The sequence below is a fragment of the Oncorhynchus tshawytscha genome, linkage group LG05, assembly GCF_018296145.1.
Source record: "Oncorhynchus tshawytscha isolate Ot180627B linkage group LG05, Otsh_v2.0, whole genome shotgun sequence".
Taxonomy (NCBI): Eukaryota; Metazoa; Chordata; class Actinopteri; order Salmoniformes; family Salmonidae; genus Oncorhynchus; species Oncorhynchus tshawytscha.
The window spans coordinates 72712399-72727126 of NC_056433.1; the positions used below are offsets into that span (position 1 = coordinate 72712399).

At 44.2% G+C, this 14728-nt stretch overlaps 1 protein-coding gene across 1 annotated transcript in view; it reads left to right on the top strand.

The window, feature by feature from the left end:
* LOC112251330 (1-phosphatidylinositol 4,5-bisphosphate phosphodiesterase gamma-1-like) overlaps positions 1 to 14728 on the top strand; it is a 77315-nt gene that overhangs the window by 31188 nt on the left and 31399 nt on the right. Inside the window, exons 10-21 of the mRNA XM_042322333.1 lie at positions 3613 to 3708; positions 3801 to 3919; positions 4090 to 4175; positions 4967 to 5087; positions 5400 to 5568; positions 5773 to 5892; positions 6061 to 6186; positions 6555 to 6739; positions 7335 to 7535; positions 7945 to 8064; positions 12512 to 12695; positions 12787 to 12864. Of these exons, the coding sequence (XP_042178267.1) occupies positions 3613 to 3708; positions 3801 to 3919; positions 4090 to 4175; positions 4967 to 5087; positions 5400 to 5568; positions 5773 to 5892; positions 6061 to 6186; positions 6555 to 6739; positions 7335 to 7535; positions 7945 to 8064; positions 12512 to 12695; positions 12787 to 12864 (1605 nt within the window). The remainder of the gene's footprint in view (positions 1 to 3612; positions 3709 to 3800; positions 3920 to 4089; positions 4176 to 4966; positions 5088 to 5399; positions 5569 to 5772; positions 5893 to 6060; positions 6187 to 6554; positions 6740 to 7334; positions 7536 to 7944; positions 8065 to 12511; positions 12696 to 12786; positions 12865 to 14728) is intronic.

A 14728-nucleotide genomic window follows, 5' to 3' on the forward strand; every position in this document is an offset into this window, starting at 1 on the left:
AACTTCTGGCTAGCTTCTGTTGTGGATTTTGGATATGAGGTGAATAATATTTTTGGGGAAAAAATAGATCCGCACCACATTTGGTGAGGCGGGTTGCAGGAGAGTGTTTTGAAGTTTAGTTTTTAGAAAACATATATAAAAAGATTTGCGAAGAAAAATACAAAAAGATACAAAACATATATACACGGGACACAAGACGAGGACAAAGGACGTCTGACTGCTACGCCATCTTGGAAACCTTGAAGAAGAAAAAAAGACAGACAATTAACAGAGAATACAGACAGAAAATTAACAGAGTACACAGACAGACAATAAACAGAGTATACAGACAGACAATTAACAGAGTATACAGACAGGCAATTAACAGAGTACACAGACAGACAATAAACAGAGTATACAGACAGACAATTAACAGAGTATACAGACAGGCAATTAACAGAGTACACAGACAGAAAATTAACAGAGTACACAGACAGACAATAAACAGAGTATACAGACAGACAATTAACAGAGTATACAGACAGGCAATTAACAGAGTACACAGACAGAAAATTAACAGAGTACACAGACAGACAATTAACAGAGTATACAGACAGACAATTAACAGAGTACACAGACAGACAATAAACAGAGTATACAGACAGACAATTAACAGAGTATACAGACAGGCAATTAACAGAGTACACAGACAGAAAATTAACAGAGTACACAGACAGACAATAAACAGAGTATACAGACAGACAATTAACAGAGTATACAGACAGGCAATTAACAGAGTACACAGACAGACAATAAACAGAGTATACAGACAGACAATTAACAGAGTATACAGACAGGCAATTAACAGAGTACACAGACAGAAAATTAACAGAGTACACAGACAGACAATAAACAGAGTATACAGACAGACAATTAACAGAGTATACAGACAGGCAATTAACAGAGTACACAGACAGACAATAAACAGAGTATACAGACAGACAATTAACAGAGTATACAGACAGGCAATTAACAGAGTACACAGACAGACAATAAACAGAGTATACAGACAGACAATTAACAGAGTATACAGACAGGCAATTAACAGAGAACACAGACAGAAAATTAACAGAGTACACAGACAGACAATAAACAGAGTATACAGACAGACAATTAACAGAGTATACAGACAGGCAATTAACAGAGTACACAGACAGACAATAAACAGAGTATACAGACAGACAATTAACAGAGTACACAGACAGACAATTAACAGAGTACACAGACAGACAATTAACAGAGTACACAGACAGACAATTAACAGAGTACACAGACAGACAATTAACAGAGTACACAGACAGACAATTAACAGAATATACAGAGAGACAATTAACAGAGTATACAGACAAAATACATAGACGCAGAATTTACACTATGAACACTGAGGCTAAAAACTACAGACTAATTTACAAACCATATACAGTCAGCTACATTATAACTTATGGAGGTAGAGATGTATGAATAAAACTACAGATGACATTACAAACCATATAGAGTCAGCTACATTATAACTTATGCAGGTAGAGATGTATGAATAAAACTACAGACGACATTACAAACCATATAGAGTCAGCTACATTATAACTTATGCAGGTAGAGATGTATGAATAAAACTACAGACAACAGACAGCATAGTCAGTGTGAGTATTGCAGGGTGCATAGACAGTGTGATTATTGCAAGGTTCATTGACAGTGTGCATATTATAGGGTTCATAGACCGTGTGATTATTGCAGGGTGCATAGGCAGCGTGAGTATTGCAGGGTGCATAGGCAGCGTGAGTATTGCAGGGTGCATAGGCAGCGTGAGTATTGCAGGGTGCATAGACAGTGTGAGTATTGCAGGGTGCATAGACAGCATGAGTATTGCAGGGTGCATAGGCAGCGTGAGTATTGCAGGGTGCATAGACAGCATGAGTATTGCAGGGTGCATAGACAGTGTGAGTATTGCAGGGTGCATAGACAGCATGAGTATTGCAGGGTGCATAGGCAGCGTGAGTATTGCAGGGTGCATAGGCAGCGTGAGTATTGCAGGGTGCATAGACAGCATGAGTATTGCAGGGTGCATAGGCAGCATGAGTATTGCAGGGTGCATAGACAGTGTGAGTATTGCAGGGTGCATAGACAGTGTGAGTATTGCAGGGTGCATAGACAGCATGAGTATTGCAGGGTGCATTGGCAGCGTGAGTATTGCAGGGTGCATAGGCAGCGTGAGTATTGCAGGGTGCATAGACAGTGTGAGTATTGCAGGGTGCATAGACAGTGTGATTATTGCAGGGTGCATAGACAGTGTGAGTATTGCAGGGTGCACAAACAGTGTGATTATTGCAGGGTGCATAGACAGTGTGCGTATTACAGAGTGCATAGTCAGTGTGAGTATTGCAAGGTTCATTGACAGCGTGCGTATTGTAGGGTTCAGAGACAGTGTGAGTATTGCAGGGTGCATAGACAGTGTGCGTATTGTAGGGTTCATAGACAGTGTGCGTATTGAAGAGTGCATAGTCCATGAATCAGAAGATCCAGGTGGCCGGTTGGTAAGGGTCACAGCATGGGGGAAGAAGCTGTTCAGGTTGCAGAAGGTTTTGGTTGTGATTGATCTGTACCGTTCGCCAGAGGGGAGTCTTTGGAAGAGGTGACGATCGTTGTGAAAGTGGTCGGTGATGATCTTTCCTGAATGCTTCCTTGTCCTGGAGTCGTGAAGGTTTACGATGGAGGGCAGGTGGCAGTCGATGAGCCTCGCAGCATTTCCACAATCCGTAGCAGTTTGCCCTTGGACCAGGCAGAGGCATTCCGAACTAAACAGTGATCGAGGAGGTGAGGATGGACTCGATGATGGCTGTGTAGAGTGAGAGTTTGAATTTATTCAGCTGACGCAAGAAGTGCACCCTCTGTTGTGCCTTCTTGGTGACCACTGTGCTGTTGTCCTCCCACTTGAGGTTGTGGGAGGTGATGGTCCCCAGGAATTTGAATGACTCAGCCGTACTTACAGCTGAGCCGTTGATTTCAAGCCGTAGATTTTTTGTGACTGCACCAGGCCACCATCCTGTCAACCTCTCTCCGGTACATAGACTCGTCACCGTTGGCGATAAGGCCGACCAGGGTGGTGTCATCTGCGAACTTGAGTTGTTTGACCGACGGGTTGTCGGCGGTGCATTCGTTGGATTAGAGTGAGCATAGAAGAAGGGACAGAGAGTCCAAGAGAGGTTTTCCCTGCTTCACGTATTGTGTCCTGTTGGACAGGAAGTTGTTGATTCACTGACAAGTGAAGTGAAGGTTTTGAGGTGGGATAGGATAAGGCTAAGGTTGGTGATCTAACTGTCACCTGTAGTTATGGAACATTTGCTCAGGAGTATAATTCATTGGTGATCTCTCCTGATGACCTGGATGCATATCTGTGATCTTTCCTTAACCCATAGAAAGTCCCACCCAGTTGACTACTTCAAAATTGTGAGTCCTCAATGGTACTGCAAATGCTAAAACAAGCTTTGTGGCAAATTAGCCCTCTATCCAACTCTATGACTGAGACATGTTTCCTGGTCGCATGTTGATGATGTCATGACCATGTGACACATGCAGGAGTCATGGGCGTCGGACCTGAGCCGCGTCAGAGAGTTCCTAACGGGCTACCTGAGGGGTGGAGCACAGACCGACCCTATGCTACAACTAGATGAGGTAAGACGCATGCATACAAACACATGCACAGCTACACACCACTCTCTCTCTCCCTGGTCTGCTCATCCTCTAATGTTTTGTTCTCTGTTCAGTTCCTGACGTTCCTGTACTCCAAGGAGAACTCATTGTGTGACCCTCGACCTGCTGTTGTTGTCTCTGACGACATGAAGAGACCCCTGTCTCAGTACTGGATTTCCTCATCACACAACACGTAGGGTCACACCTCTATACCTCTATACCTCTACCTCTCTGTATCTCTCTCAAATTACCAAATTACATACTGCTCATTCAACCCTCCATATAACACTCTCTCTTTTCACTTCCTTTCCTCCTCCTATCTTCCTCTTCTCTCCCTCTCCCTTTCTCCCCCTTCTCTCTCAGGTATCTGACAGGTGATCAGTTCTCCAGTGAGTCATCTCTAGAGGCCTACGCTCGTTGCCTGAGGATGGGCTGTCGCTGCATAGAACGTAAGAACCTTCATCTTCTTCAACTCCCTCTGTCTCTCTTTCTCAATTCAATTCCTCTTCAACTCCCTCTATCTCTCTTTCTCAATTCAATTCCTCTTCAACTCCCTCTCTCTCTTTCTCAATTCAATTCCTCTTCGACTCCCTCTCTCTCTTTCTCTTTCTCAATTCAATTCCTCTTCAACTCCCTCTATCTCTCTTTCTCAATTCAATTCCTCTTCAACTCCCTCTGTCTCTCTTTCTCAATTCAATTCCTCTTCAACTCCCTCTATCTCTCTTTCTCAATTCAATTCCTCTTCGACTCCCTCTATCTCTCTTTCTCAATTCAATTCCTCTTCGACTCCCTCTATCTCTCTTTCTCAATTCAATTCCTCTTCGACTCCCTCTATCTCTCTTTCTCAATTCAATTCCTCTTCGACTCCCTCTATCTCTCTTTCTCAATTCAATTCCTCTTTGACTCCCTCTATCTCTCTTTCTCAATTCAATTCCTCTTCAACCTCCTCTATCTCTCTTTCTCAATTCAATTCCTCTTCAACTCCCTCTATCTCTCTTTCTCAATTCAATTCCTCTTCAACTCCCTCTATCTCTCTTTCTCAATTCAATTCCTCTTCAACTCCCTCTATCTCTCTTTCTCAATTAAATTCTATTCTAAATGCTTTATTGGCATGATGAAAAAAGTTGTATTGCCAAAGCAACACCACACAAGAATAAAGCATGCAGGAACATTCAAGGCATTTTTTGATCAAATCTAACCTTGACCTTTGACCTTGCACTGTGTGAAAACATTGTTTCAGTTGATTGCTGGGATGGGCCTGATGACCTGCCAATCATCTACCATGGCCACACTCTCACCTCCAAGATCAAATTCCTGGACGTGCTGCACACCATCAAAGAGCATGCCTTTGTCACTTCAGAGTGAGTACTCACTCACTCACTCACTCACTCACTCACTCACTCACTCACTCACTCACTCACTCACTCACTCACTCACTCACCTCACTCACTCACTCACTCACTCACTCACTCACTCACTCACTCACTCACTCACTCACTCACTCACTCACTCACTCACTCACTCACTCACTCACTCACTCACTCACTCACTCACTCACTCACTCACTCACTCACTCACTCACTCACTCACTCACTCACTCACTCACTCACTGTCTCTCTTTAACATGTGTGTCTTACACGTGTGTTTGTATCTGTGTGTATCTGTATCTGTAGGTACCCAGTGATTCTGTCCATAGAGGACCACTGTAGTGTGGTCCAACAAAGGAACATGGCTACTCACTTTAAGAAGGTGTTTGGAGATCTGCTGCTGACCAAACCAGTGGACCTGAATGCAGATGAGCTGCCCTCGCCCTACCAGCTACGCAGGAAGATACTCATCAAGGTGACTGAACAACCGAACGGTCAAACACACTGACCATAACATGACCATGCCAAGTCTGTAGGCTGTGTCTGACAAGGCTGTCTTAAATGGCTGTAGGGCCTCTGGTCATAAGACTACAAAAGGGAATAGTATGCCATTTCAGACACAATACTGACCCAAAGTCAACCACTAGTCAACCTTAACTAAACTGTGTGTGTGTTTCAGCACAAGAAACTGGTGGAGGGCTCTCTGTATGAAGAGGTGACGTCAGCCAGCTACTCTGAGGCTGACATCAGTAACTCCCTCAGGAATGGCATTCTCTACCTGGAAGACCCCATAGACCACGTGAGTGTGTGTGTGGGAACATATGTGTATGTGACGTGTGGGCATACAGTAGATATGTGTGTGTGTCATCATTTCTATGTTGGTTACACGTGTGTGTGTGTGTGTGTGTGTGTGTGTGTGTGTGTGTGTGTGTGTGTGTGTGTGTGTGTGTGTGTGTGTGTGTTTCAGACATGGACTCCCCACTACTTTGTTCTGAGCAGTAATAAGATCTACTACTCGGAGGAGACTTCTCACTACCAGACTGCCGAGGAAGAGGAGGAGGAGGAGGAAGAGGAGGGGGGGAGGGGGAAAGAGGTGAGAGGGATGGTTACAAATGTGAGTGGAACAAACAATTCTTGCTCACACCTTATTTAACTGTCCTGTTTGGTCATATTTGGTAACAACATACTTTCTGTGACCTACTTAAATGAATTCAACACACTCAATGACCTTCAATGTGAGGAAAGAAACCTAAATGTAATTGTTAGGTAATTACTATTTTACCACTTAATGTCTAACTACAGTACTTACTAGGTAAATAGCAGGATGTCGAATTAAGTGGAACGGAATGTTTTGTAATTTGCATTTCTAATCTCTCTCTCCCCTCCCCTCTCTCTCCCCCTCCCCCCTCTTTCCTCCCACCCCTACCCCCCTCTGTCCCCCTCCCTCTTCCCCCCATCTAGGAGTGTAACAACAATGAGCAGCACTGTGCAGAGCGCTGGTTCCATGGGAAGCTGGGAGGGGGGCGGGATGGGAGACAGGTTGCTGAGAAACTGCTGCAGGAGTACTGTGAGGGCGGGGGCAAGGATGGGACCTTCCTGGTCCGAGAGAGTGAGACCTTCGTAGGAGACTACACTCTCTCCTTTTGGTCAGTCACCTATGTCTCTATGCTGGTCTTCTCTATGTCTCTATGCTAGTCCTCTCTATGTCTCTATGCTGGTCCAATCTATGTCTCTATGTCGGTCCTCTCTATGTCTCTATGCTGGTCCTCTCTGTGCTGGTCCTCTCTGTGCTGGTCCTCTCTATGCTCAAAACTTGAGACGTCTGTAACATTGTTTTGTGTGACAAAATAGTCTATTTTAGAGTGGCCTTTTATTGTCCCCAGCACAAGGTGCACCTGTGTAATGATCATGCTGTTTAATCAGCTTCTTGATATGTCACACCTGTGGATGGATTAATTTGACAAAGGAGATATTCTCACTAACATGGATGTAAACAAATGTGTGCACACAATTTGAGAGAATTAAGCTGTTTATGTGTATGGAACATTTCTGGGATCTTTTATTTCAGCTCATGAATCATGGGACCAACACTTTACATGTTGTGTTTATATTTTTGTTCAGGATAGTACACCCAATACAGTAGGGTGTAGAGTGCCATTTGGAACCTTGTAGGTCCCCAGGATATGATGTCATGTGTGGGCCCTTCCATCTTGATTGACACCTGTGGCCCCTCCCCTCCAGGCGATCTGGGCGTGTGCAGCACTGTAGGATCCATTCCCGCCAGGAGTCTGGCTCCACCCGCTACTACCTGACTGACAACTTGGTGTTTGACAGCCTGTATAGACTCATCTGCCACTACAGAGACACGCCCCTACGCTGCAACGAGTTTGAGATGAGGCTGGGCAGCCCTGTACCACAGCCCAACGCACACGAGAGCAGAGAGTAAGACGGGAGGGGGGTTGGGATGTGTGTGTGTGTGTGTGTGTGTGGGAGAGAGAGAGAAAGTTAATGTGTTAGTAACACACATGTTGTGTTCCCCATGTTCACACACACACACACCAGTGGAGGCTGCTGAGGGGAGGACAGCGTATAGTAATGGCTGGAACGGAGTGAATGGAATGACATCAACAATATAGAAACCATGTGTTTGTTGTTGTTGATATCTTTCCACCTGTTCCGCTCCAGTCATTACCACGAGCCCGTCCTCCCCAATTAAGGTGCCACCACCCTCCTGTGACACACACATGTCCTCATAAACACACACACGCGTCCTCATACATGCACGCTTTCATACACACATACGTCCTCATACACACAGACGTGTGAGTACTCTGTGTTATGTTGTGTTTAGGTGGTTCCACTCCAGTCTTTCTCGTGTCCAGGCTGAACACATGTTGATGAGGGTACCCAGAGACGGGGCCTACCTGCTCCGCAAACGCAGCGACATCAACTCCTACGCTATCTCCTTCAGGTAACACACACACACATAAACAAACACACCCATAGAAAAACAAAGACTTTTCAATTATATTCAAATTAAATTACATTTGCTTCGTAGACAACAATGACATGCTTGGTCCTTTTCCAACAATGCTAAAATAGACGCAGTGAATAACGAATATAAAAAGAGATTAAAAATAACATGGCTAAATATGGGAAGTAGAAAATAACATGGTTATATACAGGAAGTAGAAAATAACATGGCTATATACAGGAAGTAGAAAATAACATGGCTATATACAGGCAGTAGAAAATAACATGGCTATATATAGGCAGTACCAGTACCGAGTTGATCTGCAGGGGTACGAGGTATTTGAGGTAGATACAGTACCAGTCAAAAGTTTGGGCACACCTACTGGAATCATGTGGTAACCAAAAAAGTGTTCAACAAATCTAAATATATTTTATATTTCAAAGTAGCCACCATTTGCCTTGATGACAGATTTGCACACTCTTGGTATTCTCTCAACCAACAGTCCCACATATGTTGAGCACCTGTTGGCTCCTTTTCCTTCACTCTGCGGTCCAATTCATCCCAAACCATCTCAATGGGTCAATTGGTCAAATAGCCGTTACACAGCCTGGAGGTGTCCCACTAAGTGCAAACCAGATGGGATGGCGTATCGCCGCATAATGCTGTGGTAGCCATGCTGGTTAAGAGTGCCTTGAATTCTAAATAAATCATAGACAGTGTCACCAGCAAGCACCCCACATCTCCTCCTCCATGCTTCACGGTGGGAACCACACATGCGGAGATAATCGGTTCACCTACTCTGCGTCTCACAAAGATACGGCGGTTGGAACCAAAAATCTCAAATTTGGACTCATCAGACCAAAGGACAGATTTCCACTGGTCTCATGTCCATTGCTTGTGTTTCTTGGGCCAAGCAAGTCTCTTCTTATCATTGGTGTCATTTAGTAGTGGTGTCTTTGTAGCAATTTGACCATGAAGACCTGATTCACGCAGTCTCCTCTGAACAGTTGATGTCTGTTACTTCAACTCTGTGAAGCATTTATTTGGGCTGCAATTTCTGAGGCTGGTAACTCTAATGAACGTATCCTCTGCAGCAGAGGTAACTCAGGGTCTTCCTTTCCTGTGGCGGTCCTCATGAGAGCAAGTCTCATCATAGCGCTTGATGGTTTTTGCGACTGCACTTGAAGAAAATGTAGAAGTTCTTGAAATTTTCTGGATTGACTGACCTTCATGTCCTAAAGTAATGATGGACTGTCGTTTCTCTTTGCTTATTTGAGCTGTTCTTACCATAATATGGACTTGGTCTTTCACCAAATAGTGCTGTCTTGTGTATACCACCCCTACCTTATCACAACACAACTGATTGGCTCAAATGCATTAAGAAGGAAATTAACAAATTCATTATTTTTACACAAATGTACTTTTAACAGCTGTTAATTGAAATGCATTCCAGGTGACTACCTCATGAAGCTGGTTGAGAGAATGCAAAGAGTGTGCAAAGCTGTCATCATGGCAAAGGGTGGCTACTTTGAAGAATCTCAAATATAAAATATATTTTGATTTATTGAACACTTTTTTTTGGTTACTACATGATTCCATATATGTTATTTCATAGTTTTGATGTCTTCATTATTATTCTACAATGTAGAAAATAGTAAAACATTTAAAAAGCCCTTGAATCAGTAGGTGTGTCCAAACTTTTGACTGGTGCTGTATGTACTTTACATTTACGTAGTGTATAGCAGCATCGTATGTGGTGATTGTGAAAGTGTGTGTGCAGGGCGTCAGTATGCATGTGTGTGCATGTTATCTGTGTGTGGGCGTATGTTGTGTGTATGTGTGTGTTGGGGTGTAAGAATGTGTGAGTGTGTGGGTAGAGTCCAGTGTGTGTGCATGTTATCTGTGTGTGGGCGTATAGTGTGTGTGTGTGTGTGTGTGTGTGTGTGTGTGTGTGTGTGTGTGTGTGTGTGTGTGTGTGTGTGTGTGTGTGTGTGTGTGTGTGTGTGTGTGTGTGTGTGTGTGTGTGTTGGGGTGTAAGTATGTGTGAGTGTGTGGGTAGAGTCCAGTGTGTTTACAGAGTCAGTGCATAAGAGTGTGAATGCAGGTAGTCCGGGTAGCCATTTGATTAGACATTTACAGTTGAAGTCAGAAGTTTACATATACCTCAGGCAAATACATTTAAACTCAGTTTTTTTCACCATTCCTGACATTTAATCAAAGTAAAAATTCCCTGTCTTAGGTCACTTAGGTCACTACTTTATTTTAAGAATGTGAAATGTCAGAATAATAGTAGAGAGGCTAATTTATTTCAGCTTTTATTTCTTTCATCACATTCCCAGTGGGTTAGAAGTTTACATACACTCAATTAGTATTTGGTAGCATTGCCTTTAAATTGTTTAACTTGGGTCAAACATTTCAGGTAGCCTTCCACAAGCTTCCCACAATAAGTTGGGTGAATTTTGGCCCATTCCTCCTGACAGAGTTGGTGTAACTGAGTCAGGATTGTAGGCCTCCTTGCTCGCACACACTTTTTCAGTTCTGCCCACAAATTGTATGTACGATTGAGGTCAGGGCTTTGTGATGGCCACTCCAATACCTTGACTTTGTTGTCCTTAGGCCATCTTGCCACAACTTTGGAAGTATGTTTGCGGTCATTGTCCATTTGAAAGACCTATTTGCAACCAAGCTTTAACTTCCTGACTGATGTCTTGAGATGTTGCTTCAATATATCCACATAATGTTCCTTCCTCCATCTATTTTGTGAAGTGCACCAGTCCCTCCTGCAGCAAAGCACCCCCACAAACATGATGCTGCCACCACCGCGCTTCACGGTTGAGATGGTGTTCTTCGGCTTGCAAGCCTCCCCCTTTTCCCTCCAAACATAACGATGGTCATTATGGCCAAACAGTTCTAATTTAGTTTCATCAGACCAGTGGACATTTCCCCAAAAAGTACGATCTTTGTCCCCATGTGCAGTTGCAAACCGTAGTCTGGCTTTTTATGGCAGTTTTGGAGCAGTGGCTTCTTCCTGGCTGTGTGGCCTTTCAGGTTATGTCAATATTTTTTTATTTTTTTTATTTTTATGTATTTATCTGTTATTTTACCAGGTAAGTTGACTGAGAACACATTTTCATTTACAGCAACGACCTGGGGAATAGTTACAGGGGAGAGGATATAGGACTTGTTTTACTGTGGATATAGATACTTTTGTACCTGTTTCCTCCATCATCTTCACAAGGTCCTTTGCTGTTGTTCTGGAATTGATTTGCACTTTTCGCACCAAAGTACGTTCAGCTCTAGGAGACAGAACACGTCTCCTTCCTGAGCGCTATGACGGCTGCAAGGTCCCATGGTGTTTATACTTGCGTGTGGAGGTCTACAATTTTTTTATGAGGTCTTGGCTGATTTCTTTTGATTTTCCCATGATGTCAAGCAAAGAGGCACTGAGTTTGAAGGTATGCCTTGAAATACATCCACAGGTACACCTCCAATTGACTCAAATGATGTCAATTAGGCTTTCAGAAGCATCTAAAGCCATGACATCATTTTCTGGAATTTTCCAAGCTGTTTAAAGGCACGACTTAGTGTATGCAGACTTCTGACCCCCTGGAATTGTGATAAAGTGAATTATAAGTGAAATAATCTGTTCTTTAAACAATTGTTGGAAAAAGTACTTATGTCATGCACAAAGTATATGTCCTAACCAACTTTCCAAAACTATAGTTTGTTAACAAGAAATTTGTGGAGTGGTTGAAAAGTGAGTTTTAATGTCTCCAACCTAAGTGTATGTAAACTTCTGACTTAAACTGTAGCAGTATTCTTTAGCAGTCTCATCATGGCTTGGGGGTAGAAGCTGTTCAGTGTCCTGTTGGATCCAGACTTGGTGCACTGGTACAGCATGCCATGTGGTAGCAGAGAGAAAAGTTTGTGGCTTGGGTGGCTGAAGTCTTTGACAATTGTTTGGGACTTCCTCTGACACTGCCTGGTATAGAGGTTCTGGATGGCAGGGAGCTCGGTCCCAGTGATGTACTGGGCCAGACGCACTTCCATTTGTGGCGCTTTGCGGTCGAATGTCAAGCAGTTGCCATACCAAGCGGTGATGCAGCCAGTCAAGATGCTCTCAATGTTGTAGCTGTAAAACTTTTTGAGAATCTGAGTGCCCAAATCTTTTATTTTACACTACACATCTCTGACCTTCCACCCCCATCTCTCTCTCCCTCTCCCTGTCCACTCCCCCCTCCCTTTCCCCCTTCTCTCTCTGTCAACTCCCCTCTCTCCCTTTCTCTCTGTCAACTCCCCTCTCCCCTCCATCTCCTCACTCTCTCTCTATTGCCCGGCCTCTCTCCCCCTCCTTCTCCCCTCCCCTCCCCCTTTCTCTCCCTCTCCCTGTCCACTCTCCCCCTCTCTCTCTCTCCCCCTCCCTTTCCCCCTTCTCTCTCCCTAGGGCGGAGGGTAAGATCAAACATTGTCGTATCCAGCAGGAGGGCCGTATGTTCATGTTGGGTAGCTCAGCAGAGTTCGAGAGTCTGGTTGACTTGGTCAGCTACTATGAGAAACACCCCCTGTACCGCAAAATGAGGCTGCGCTACCCCATCAACGAAGACACACTGGACCGCATGGGCACCACGGTAAAACACACACACAGCTTGAATGTGTGTATTTTCAGATCTGATCTATTATATTGTTACGTATCCCTACTGTATATCTCTCTCTATTCAGGAGCTAGACTATGGAGCGTTGTATGAAGTCAGGACCCCACATTTCTACGTTGAGGCCAACAAGATGCCCACGGCTCGGGTAAGTGAAATATTATATTCTGTGTGTGTGTGTGAGTAAACTGACATTCGTAGGTTTGGGCATGCCTGTGTCTGGTGTGTGCCAATGACATATTTTATAATTTATTTAATTTATTATTTTGAATTCAGTAGCGGAAAGGTTGTGGTCATTGATATTGAAGTTGTGGCCATTAATGTTCAAGTTGTGGTCATTAATGTTTGACTTGTGGTCTTCAGCGGTTGGTTATGTTATGGTACAGTAAAGGTCTTCACGGGTCCAAACAGGGTCACAATATGCTTAAATGTTTTATTTTAATACAAAGAACTGTTCCGAACAGACCCAAGGACAACTAACCCGTTCTGTATAGACCTCGTCGGATCCAGATCCAGTCCGATCCAAGTGATGCAAGCAGCAGAAAAGTCATTTTTTAAGCTACTTTATTAACCAGAGCTGAAAAAACGCGAGAGGAGGGAGAGAGGTGTCGCTCTAGCATGTGGGAGAGGGGCCGTACTGTGAGAGAGTGACACGGGGAGCAGGGAGGAAGAGACAAGAGATGAGAGACAGCAACCAAGCAACAAGCCAACTCACACTGTGGTAGACTAATAGCTGCCATAGCTAGGTTATTTATCATCAACTATGTAGTAGACTAATAGCTGCCATAGCTAGGTTATTTATCATCAACTATGTAGTAGACTAATAGCTGCCATAGCTAGGTTATTTATCATCAACTATGTGGTAGACTAATAGCTGCCATAGCTAGGTTATTTATCATCAAATATTATGACGTAGTACCTGTCTTGACTGCATCAAACCGGGAGAAGCTAGTTAAGATAGCTAACATTAGCTAGCTAGGCTAATTGAGGCTGCAGTGCATGCGCTTTTTCATCCTAACAATCAATCAATCAAATTTATTTATAAAGCCCTTCTTACATCAGCTGATGTCACAAAATGCTGTACAGAAACCCAGCCTAAAACCCCAAACAGCAAGCAATGCAGGTGTAGAAGCACGGTGGCTAGGAAAAACTCCCTAGAAAGGCCAGAACCTAGGAAGAAACCTAGAGAGGAATCGGGCTATGTGGGGTGGCCAGTCCTCTTCTGGCTGTGCCGGGTAGAGATTATAACAAAACACGGCCAAGATGTTCAAATGTTCATAGATGACCAGCATGGTCAAGTAATACTAATCACAGTGGTTGTAGAGGGTGTAATAGGTCAGCACCTCAGGAGTAAATGTCAGTTGGCTTTTCATAGCCGATCATTCAGAGTACCTCTACCGCTCTTGCTGTCTCTAGAGAGTTGAAGACAGCAGGTCTGGGACAGGTAGCACGTCCGGTGAACAGGTCAGGGTTCCATAGCCACAGGCAGAACAGTTGAAACTGGAGCAGCAGCACGGCCAGGTGGACTGGGGACAGCAAGGAGTCATCAGGCCAGGTAGTCCTGAGGCATTGTCCTATGGCTCAGGTCCTCTGAGAGAAAGAAAGAAAGAGAAAAAGAGAGAGATAATTAGAGAGAGCATACTTACATTCACACAGGACACCGGATAAGACAGGAGAAATACTCCAGATATAACAGACTGACCCTTGTCCCCCGACACATAAACTATTGCAGCATAAATACTGGAGGCTGAGACAGGAGGGATCGGGAGACACTGGCCCCGTCCGACATTACCCCCGGACAGGGCCAAATAGGCAGGATATAACCCCACCCATTTTGCTTAAGCACAGCCCCTATACCACTGGAGGGATATCTTCAACCACCAACTTACTATCCCGAGGCAAGGCCGAGTATAGCCCACAAAGATCTCCCCCACGGCACGAACCCAAGGGGGGGAGCGCCAACCCGAACAGGAAGATCACGCCAGTAACTCAACCCACTCAAGTGAAGCACC